Here is a 10,286-nt window from a genome sequence, read left to right on the forward strand (position 1 = left end):
TTTTTCCGTTGTTTCTTGGACAAATTTTCAACCGAAGAGCAAAAGTCTAGGCTTAGGCAAAGCTTCAGAGCAAAAGAAGTTAAAACAAGGCCTTCTGTTATTTATAAAAAATTATATTAATATATATTAATAATGAGTTAAATGATTAACAAATGACAGATTGAAAAATTGGAAATATCAACTGTTTTGACGATAAGTGATCTTGCATGAAGATAATTCCCAACATCTGCTCCCATACCTTGAGGCAAAAACAATTGATCTCCTCCCAAATTTTTTATATATTTAAAAGAAAAGTTACCGATCAATTGTTTGACAGTTAGTTAATCTTTTCTTCCATACAAAAAATGTTTGGGTTGATGACCTTGAGAAGGGGTCTGTAATTTCCTTGAAAATATTTTCTAATTGTTATTTCTTCATTCGTTGAAATGAGAAAAAACAGAATGATGATTTTAGGATGGATGCCTTAAGTTAAAATATTTTAGAAAAGAAAACCTCAAGCATTTAATCAATTTACACACAAAAATAACTGGATGCGATAAGCTACTTTTTTGGTGTATCCACCAAAAGATATTGCTTTGAGTAATATTAAACTATTAATGAACAGCTTTCCTTAATTGTCACATGACTGAAACGGCACGATGACACCAATTTTGTTCGGTTTAATATATATAAGGTTAGCTATTTTGAATACAAAATCCAACTCCTTCCAAACCACTATCACTAACGATAAAACTGTCTATAAACTACACCTGTACATGGATTTAAGTTTGACCATTAACTCCATTCATTCTACCATATTTATCAGACCAATTCTGATAATAGTCTTCATCAGAATATCTTCAAGGGCACGAAGATAAGCAAGAAGTGATCTCAAAGTTCCTAAAACAAGTATGTTATTCAGGAAATTTTTTACTATATAAGTGAAAGGATTCATCAAATTTTAGTGTGCCTTATCAATTTTCAACTCTTCAATCCTAGCAGCTACCCCGCCATGGCATACAAAAGCCAGTACCAATGCATTTGTTTGGCCTTAATCTTCACAGTTGGTGCTTTAGTTTGTCAAGCCACATCACGCTCTCTTCAAGATGCATCGATGTATGAAAGGCATGAGCAATGGATGGCCCGTTATGGACGAGTGTACCAGGACAACAATGAGAGGGAGGGACGTTTCAATATTTTCAAACAAAATGTGGCTCGCATAGAATCTTTCAATAGTGCCAATGACAAACCTTACAAGCTCGGTGTCAATCAATTTGCAGATCTTACAAACGAAGAGTTCATTGCTTCTCGAAATAGGTTCAAGGGCCATATGTGTTCCAACAAGGCTACGACTTTCAAATATGAAAATTTCACTGCATTACCTTCTACCGTGGACTGGAGAAATAAAGGAGCTGTAACACCTATTAAGGACCAAGGCCAATGTGGTATGTTCAAAGTTTTTATAAGAAATAATGGTTTTTGGTTCTTCTAGCTAATTATTAGTTCTAACTGTCGATGTATGATTGAAATACAGGAAGTTGTTGGGCATTTTCGGCTGTGGCAGCCATGGAAGGGGTTACTAAACTAGCAACAGGTAAGCTAGTTTCCTTGTCTGAGCAGGAGTTGGTTGACTGTGATACCAAAGGTGAAGATCAAGGCTGTCAGGGTGGTTTGATGGACGATGCTTTCCAATTCATCCAGAAAAACAAAGGCCTCACAACTGAATCGAATTACCCTTACAAGGGAGTTGATGGCACATGCAATACCAACAGGGAAGCCAACCATGCAGCCAATATTAATGGACATGAAGACGTGCCAGCCAATAATGAAGAGGCATTACAGAAGGCAGTTGCAAACCAGCCGGTTTCTGTTGCTATTGATGCTGGGGGGTTTGAATTCCAGTTCTACTCAAGTGGTGTATTTACAGGAGATTGTGGCACTGACCTAGATCACGGTGTTGCTGCTGTTGGTTATGGAGTGGATGCTGATGGGACTAAGTATTGGTTAGTAAAGAACTCTTGGGGCACTAGCTGGGGTGAAGAAGGGTACATTAGGATGCAGAGGGATGTTGGCGCAAAGGAAGGCCTTTGTGGCATAGCAATGCAAGCTTCTTACCCTACTGCTTGAACTTCATTACCATAGCCTATATATATATTCTGCTCTCGATGTAATATAAACATATTTAAAACAAACATGAGACCAATAGGAACTATGATGCCTGCTTTCAATATCCTATATGTGCTTGTATTTTCTAAGAAAAAGGAATGACTTGTGTATTATATATTACACATTAAATTATTTATCTACTATCGTCTCACTTGCACATCTCAGCTCTTTTATTTTTTAAACCACAATTTTATGACTATTCCAGTGCCTATATATGGAATACTAGTGCCATTTTTTAAAATAGAAGGACCATTAATTCATCTTGATTCTGTGTGCTAACGGAAGTTCCTTTTGTGAGTTTAAGAGGGAGAGTGCGAAGGAAGTATCAATATTTGAGAGAGTTGAGAAAACCGCCATAACTAAAAAAAATAGTGATGAGCACATCATGTGGAAAAAAAAAATGAAGACTTACAGCAGCATCAGCTTGAATTCTTGACAAATGAACAGTAGAAATGGAGTACTTGATAATTAGACTAAAAGGTCTGAAGAGTGAGTATAATCATCTATTTTCTTACGAATATCAAGCAAGAAAAATGATCCGCCAACTATTCTTCTTCCTGAGTAATCCTAAAATTTTTTATTCTTTGTTAAATAATTATTTATTTATGTATATCGAAAAAATATATATTTAATAATATTAATAATGATATAATTATATTTTTTTCTTTAGACATGAGGATAATTGTAATAATATAGAGTTATATTATTTCAAATTTTATTTACAAATTTTTTACATATATTATAAATTGACACCCTAAATATAATTTGGGTCCGTTGTTGGTCTCATGTGAGCCAAATTCCCATTGTTGAGGAATCACTCAACTCCAACTCCTTTATGGCTCCACCAGATCATATTGGACCTCCAACAAAAGTTAGAACACAACGCATTGCGACATTTTAGCTTCAGTATTTGTGGGTGCTAGATAGGGCTTTGTAATCACTAGCGGGTTTGGGAACCCAATAGTTGAACGTAGGGAAAAAGGCAGATAAAAAGTATTTTTAATAAACTCAAAATTGAGGAATCGTCATCAATTTTTTTAGAATATGATTGGTTATCCAAGAAATTTTATTTTTTTAATAAAACATTTAAAGCAAGTTTAAAGTTTATTAAAAAAATTTTATCATATACGAAATCAAAATTAAGTTCGAGAGTCAATTACACTTGGGGAAATATTAGTATCCCCATATTATCCGTTGAAAACGATACCAATTGATTACATGTTATTCTTAAATTTTGATAAGTAATCCCATGCATGTGCATGTACATAAATTACCATAGACTTGCAATCACTTGAAATTACAATTCTGACCTTCTTAATAGCCGAAATTACCAACTTAAATCTTACATGAATTTCTTTTATTTTTCTTCAATATTACGTCATTCTATCTCCATTGAACTTCACAAAACCAATCTTGAACTTCTTTTTCATTCTTTAACTTCAAGATTTCCAAAAAAATTAATAACTTCTAAAAACATCACAAGATTCCTTTTTATGCACAAAAAATATCAAGATTGATCAAGAATCATCAAGAATCTTCCAGATTTACTTTTTTCCTCAAGAAAACCTACAAAATAGAAAATTATTCCATTTAGTTATAAAAAGAACATTATTTTGTTAAGAATCAAGTAAAAATTAATCATTTAAGCACTAAAAATAAGCCTAAACAACTCTATTTTATAGAGTTATCAAACCCCTCAACTTAAACTTTTGTTTGTCTTTAAGCAAAAATAAAACCAAACTAGATAGCATGTTAGACATCATCACACACTCCCAATATTAGATTCTTATGATTCCTCAAAAATTGCATAATAACTTTATCTTAAAAGAAAATCATAAGCATAGATCCAACATAAAGTTCATTTAAGAATAAGCTTGCATTCCACTCACAAATTTTCATGTGTGTGTAAATAATCTATCTCTAATTAATTCAAGATATTTAACTAAAGCTAAGCAAATATGAAATTAACAAATCACCTCAAAGCATGCACAAATCTCATAAGTTTGCTTTTCACATACTCTTTCCACTAATATAGCCATAACTTAACCAAAGATCAATAGGTTTTTATTAAGCTTGTAATGCCAAGTTACGGTTAAGGTATGATAAAGGAAAATTTAGGCTCATAAACCCCAAACATGCATTACATAGGATCTACACTTTTATGAGAGAACTTCCAAGAAAATATAATACCCCCAAACTTAAATTCTTTTTTCTTTTTCTTTTCAAACAACAACTTTTTATTGATTTACATGAATACCTTACTATTTTTCACTTTTTTTCTTTTCTTTTTTTTTTCTTTTGTTGAAAAGCTACTTTTAGCGTTTGCTTTTTCTATCCTTTGCTTGAAACCAAATTTTGGCCAATAATTTCAACTTTAGACTCTACCCTTCCTTCCCAAATGTAACATAACTCTTATATATTTTTGATTAATCCATATACACATAGGGTAAGGTAGAAAGAAAAAAATAATAAATCAATGGGGTAGCTAATTTATGTAGGTGAAAAACAAAGAAAGGAATATATATTTATTAGGCTCCAACAGGGGTAACTAGGGATAAATATAATAAAGGTTAGCTTGAAAGGCTCAAATGATCCAAAGATGGCCTAAATCATCTCCCTAGTTAAGTGTGGTATAATATTTCACCTCAAAAGATGCTCTAACAAATTCTAAAATCAATACATGACTTCAAAGATCAATGCAACTTCACATCTACACAACTTCAACTAAATATACTTACATCTCAATAATCAAGACTAAGTATGTTTGAAGAATATGAAAATATTGCAAGTAAAAAGAAACTACTTCAAGAATTTATCTCATGCCTTTACTACATTCAAACTTTTTTAAAAAGCTATATTTAAAGTCAATTAAGGTTATTATCATTAGATTATGAGAAAATAATCATAGGAAGTGTAATGATTCTAACATGACAAAATAAGCTCAAAAAGAAATTTTGAAACAAATTTTGAAAAACAATTGGCATAAATTTTCTTTCCCTTTAAGTTAAATGACACATTGTCCCCAATTTGTGAAAATAAAGCATAAAAGCATGAAAGAGAAAAAAGATACTCTTATTCCCCTAAAATGGTAATGGCTGAAACTGCATTGAAGAAATCCACCATTGCTAAACCTTATTCTAGCTTCCTTGCTCTTATTTCCTACAAAAACAAAATAAAGAAAACCAAAGCATTACATGTTCTTAACAAATCAAACTAAAAGTAAATATGCAAACTAAAAATTAAAAACTTGGGTTGTCTCCCAATTAGTGCTAGTTAGAGTTAAGCTTGACTAACTCTTTCTAGAACTCTTCAATCACTTTATCTTTTTAGGAGGGAGTTTACCTTATTGTATTCTCCTTTGTGGTATTACATAGACTGAGTTACGTTTAGGAGGTGTACTCATTTTCCTTGCAAGAATAAATCAAGTTGAACTTGGATTCATTTTTGGCCTAGAAATTTCAAGTTCATGCTTGTAAAAGCTAAGGCTCATGGGTTTTGCCAAATGGTCTTTCAATAACAGACTAGGAGGTTTAGAAATTAAGTTCAACTTCCTAGGTTTATCCTTTTCCTTAACTCTTATTATTGCTTGAACATCCTTCTCATCTCTAAGGATACCATATCCATCAGTTATAAATTACATTTTCTTGTCCTTAAATCTTAGTGCAAGATCACAATTATATACATCAATCAAGGTTTTGGATGTCAAAAACAACAAGGATGCTTCATTATCTTTCATTTCTAGTACCATAAAATCCACAAAAAATTATATTTTTTGACTTTTAGCAACACATTCTCCAATAGTCTTTGCGATTTCTTCGCAGATCTATTAACAAACTTAATAGTGCAATTTGGATATTTCAAAATACCATTTCCTAGTTGCATGAAAACATTCATAGACATCAAATTTATACTAGATTTAAAATCATAAAAAGCTTCATCAAATTTTAAATGACCAGTTCTACAAAAAATAGTAAAACTTCTTAGATCTATTTATTTTTTAAGAAAGAGATGTTGAAGTGCAAGACTACACTCTTTCATAAAAATAGCATTCTCTAACTCCTTGAGTAGCACTTTTAGTATAGATCTAGGTGTTGATGATGCTACTTCTAAAGTTTGTCTTTGATGTTTTTTTTTTTCATTTTTTTCAGTTGGTTCATATTCCTTATCTTTATCTTCTTCTTTAATCTCTTCCTCACTAGGATCCTGTTTTATTTCATCATGCATAGACTTTTCCAAATAAAAAACTCTCCTCAAAACCCTGTTTGACTCATCTTCTTCTAGGGTGAAAATGCTATTAACTTGTTCTTTACCTTGTCTTTTAGGGTTGTGCTTAGTATTGCTAGGTAAAGTTCCCTAAGGGCAATTATTGAGGCCATTTACAAGCTGACCAACTTGCACTTTAAGGTTCTTTATAAAGCCTACTTGGTTTTGTAAAATCTAAGTGAACATTTCTTCTAAGGATGGTTTTTTTTCTTGGGGTTATAGAGGTGGATGGTGTTGTTGTGGTGGTGGTGGTTGGAAACTAGGTGGGTAACATGTCTATTATAGGAATTAAAAACTTGCCCTTAGTTATTACCCTATGAAAAATTAGGATGTTGCTTCCACCTTGGATTGTAGGTATTAGAGTATGGATTGTATTATTGCTTGGGTTGAGCAACATAATGGATTGGCTTTACTCTAATGGGACATTGTCATAACGTATAGATTCATGGACTTATCGCTAGATATGATTTTTCAGGAGTTGCCACCAATCCTTTTTATTTTGGTGTGATTAGCTACCTGATTGAATTTGTCCCATTTAAAAGGGAGTTCCAAGATTAACTTAGGTATCTTTAAATAGTAGATTATGATCCATGAAATCATATTTTAGGTTCAAGAGTACAATTACCTGTAAAGAAGGTTATAACAACCCCACAGACCCATCCAAAATATGATACCAGTTTGATTTCAAATTATGCAAGCCTTAAATATGTTTATAGTTTACCAAAATATTTATTTTTGAAAATTAATCTTAAAATTACCCCAATTGTTTGGTAGTAATTTAATATAATTCTCTTACCTCATGAGTATTCACGGAGACTAGTGTTTTATTTTGAAGAGGCTCCATTTTCGAATTTATTAATGTATTTTATTCAAAAAAAATAGAAAAATCCTCCAATAGTTTGGTAGGATTTACTTTAAGGGCAAATCTTTTAATAGTTTAATGAGATTTTATTTGAAAATGGTTATAAAAATTTTATTCTTTCGAGAAAACTCATTAAATCTCCTAATAGTTTGGTAATATTTAACTTGAGATGCAATTTTCCAAGAGCTTGGTAGGATAAAAAATCATTTTTTTCATTTTTTTGAATTTTATTTATGGAACTTCGTAATAGTTTGGTGGATTCCATAAAATTTAAATTCATAAAAATTCTCTATTAGTTTGGTAGGATTCATGAATTTATTTGAAAAGATTTTTTCCTTTATTTTTTGTTTCTTTTATTTCTTTATTTTTTTAAAAAATAAAAATAGAATTTTATAAAATATTTAACAAATAACAAATTGCTTAATAAAAATAAATAAATAATAAAAGTTAGCAAAATAAATAAAAAATTGAATATAAAATAATATAAAAATATTTCAAAATATAAAATAAATAAAAATAAAATCAAAAAATAAAAATAAAAATAAAATGAAAAAAAGAAAACCTGCGATCAAGTCAGGTTAAAGCACAGGTCAGCATGCGAATCAATGGGTCACATACAGATATGGGACCTTTAAAACGATGTCTTTTGGTTTGCTATAAAAGCCAAGTTCCTCATTTTCTCTTTAAAAGCCTCAGTCTCCTCTTTTTCTCGCCTCAAACACTCTGACCTCTCTCTAAAAAAACTAAGAATGTTCAATCGAAAACTGAAAATTTTCATCGATTTCTAGAAAAATAGTCAAAATCCCATGGAAAGCTCAAACCTTGCTAAAAAATTTAACTGAAAATTTCAAAAATTCATCCCAAACCTAGATTTTTTTAGATATTTCTTAGAAAATCCCATATTTTTGCAAAAATCTAATCTTCAATCAAGAAATCTAGAATCTCAAGCCCCACACTCCAAAACAGAAATTTGAAATCCAAACCGTTCCTAAAACTATTAATTCTAAACTTCCAAAACCAAAATCTCAAAACCTAACCACCCAGAAAACTTTTCAGAATTTTAAACACCAAACATTTTCTCCTTCCAAAAACCAATCATCTCGTTCTTTCAGTCTTTTATTCAATTTATAGCCATCTTTAGTAGAGATTTTAAGGATAAGATAGAACCAATCCTGGGATTGGATTCTGCTCGAACCTGATTTTAAAACTAATTCTTTAATGATTTGTTTGGACTGAATGAAAATCCTTTGATTTGGTTTTGATTGACTCTTTGACCGAGTAGACTGAATTCCCTTTACTCCTAATTCTACGATCGTAGATTGAAAAAAAGAAAAGAAAGAAAAATGATAAAATAAAATAATAATAATAATTATATAATAATATAATATATATAATATAATATAATAATGCTATAATATAATAGTAATAATAATAATAATAATAAGATGCTATAATATAATAATATAATAATAACAATAATATAATATAATATAATATAATATGATAATATAATAATAATAATATAATATACCATACTATACTATACTAGTAATAATAACAAAATAATACTAATGCTAATAGCGAAATAATAATAGTAAAAATAGACTCCAATTGACCCCGGACACAGATAGGTATCTATAACTGTCCCTCTTTACATATTCTTTTTAGACAAGGATGATGCAAAAACCTAGACATCCATTTTGTTCTAGTTTAAAAACAAAAGCCAAATCAATAAACAAAAATGACTGGGACTAAGCCACAAGTCTAAAAAATGATTTGGACTGATCCGAGATTGAACAACCGAGATTAAACTACAAGTTTGGAAAATGATCTGGACTAAGTCAAGATCGAGCGACCGAGATTAAACCAAAAGTTTAAAAAGTTGATTTGGACCAAGTCGAGGTTGAACCTAGGTGACCGTGGTCAAGCCAAGGTTAAAAGATGATTTAGATGGAGCTGAGATTAAATGACCAGGATTGAATCATAAGTCTAGAAAATGATCTGTATTGAGCCAATATCAAGCGACCGGGGTTAAATCACAAGTCTGAAAAATGATCTAGATTAAGCCAAGGTCGAGAGATCGGGATTGAACCGCAAGTAAAAAACTATTTGGACTGAGCTGAGGTAAAAAATGAATGATAATGCAATGACACAAATGCATGTCCTATCTAGGATGCAAATGTAAATACAATGTAAACACGGTGTAGTGCAGATGTTACTAAATAAATGCCATGAAATTTCAATTATGGTAACACAGTTATCAAAACTCCATCATCTCATATATTCTATCTCAACTTCTCAGCATTAATGATCTTAGAACAAACCTCATCATTCGATCTATGTTGTTGCCTTCATTTGGTCACAACTCACAAGTTATATTGATCAATCCATCATTGTATTTGCATCTGTGTTTGCCCCATTTTTTTCATTTTTTTTGTTTTATTTTCTCAGGCTTCTCTCACTTATCTCATCTTTGATTTCTTTCAAAAGATTGGGAACATTGTCATTCATTTATTTACCATCATTCAAATTGGTGACAAACATGATACATTTTCTTGATTCATTCAGGGGATGTACACTTAGTAATGAATAGGAAAAATGGATGCTTATTATCGAAAGAAAAAGAAAAGTATGGTCAAGAACAACTCAAAGATAAATGAAAGCAAAATGATGTGACTATGTAAACAAGATATCAACATCTAGAATAATAACAGTTTAGACAATTTTGAACTCTAACTTAGAATTCTCTTTAAAAGACACATTCCATCAATATTTTCAATCTTTGAGCCAATCATCATCTTCATTCCTGGGACCCTTACATGATGTTGTTTCTTCAAGTTTCCATCTTTACTTAAATTGCCTTTTCAGGTTTTCAGTTTAAGTCAACCCCTTTTTTTTTTTTTTGCACACCTTATTCTCATTTTTTCTTTTCATTTCTCATTTCTCTTTATCAATCAATGACACTTCAATCAAAGTTTTAAATAATCTAATGACAAATCTACCTTAATTCAATTCA

At 30.8% G+C, this 10,286-nt stretch overlaps 1 protein-coding gene across 1 annotated transcript; it reads left to right on the plus strand.

Annotated features, from left to right (window-relative positions):
- Nucleotides 1-614: 614 nt before the first annotated feature.
- LOC149516528 (senescence-specific cysteine protease SAG39-like) lies at nt 615-2,484 on the plus strand. The gene is made up of 3 exons (XM_089766886.1): nt 615-888; nt 982-1,424; nt 1,514-2,484. The coding sequence occupies exons 2-3, from the start codon at nt 992-994 to the stop codon at nt 2,104-2,106; spliced, it is 1,026 nt and encodes a 341-aa protein (XP_089623012.1). The 5' UTR covers nt 615-888; nt 982-991; the 3' UTR covers nt 2,107-2,484.
- The last annotated feature ends 7,802 nt before the right edge of the window (nt 2,485-10,286 follow it).

Source organism: Durio zibethinus, chromosome 10, assembly GCF_047325235.1.
Source record: "Durio zibethinus cultivar Kanyao isolate XHJ-2024 chromosome 10, ASM4732523v1, whole genome shotgun sequence".
Taxonomy (NCBI): domain Eukaryota; kingdom Viridiplantae; phylum Streptophyta; class Magnoliopsida; order Malvales; family Malvaceae; genus Durio; species Durio zibethinus.

What these genes read in the sequence shown, in the direction of transcription:
- LOC149516528 (XM_089766886.1), top strand. Translation starts at nt 992, where the DNA reads ATGGCATACAAAAGCCAGTACCAATGCATTTGTTTGGCCTTAATCTTC. An exon ending in TAAGGACCAAGGCCAATGTG is followed by an intron (nt 1,425 to 1,513) that starts GTATGTTCAAAG and finishes ATTGAAATACAG; the next exon opens with GAAGTTGTTGGGCATTTTCG.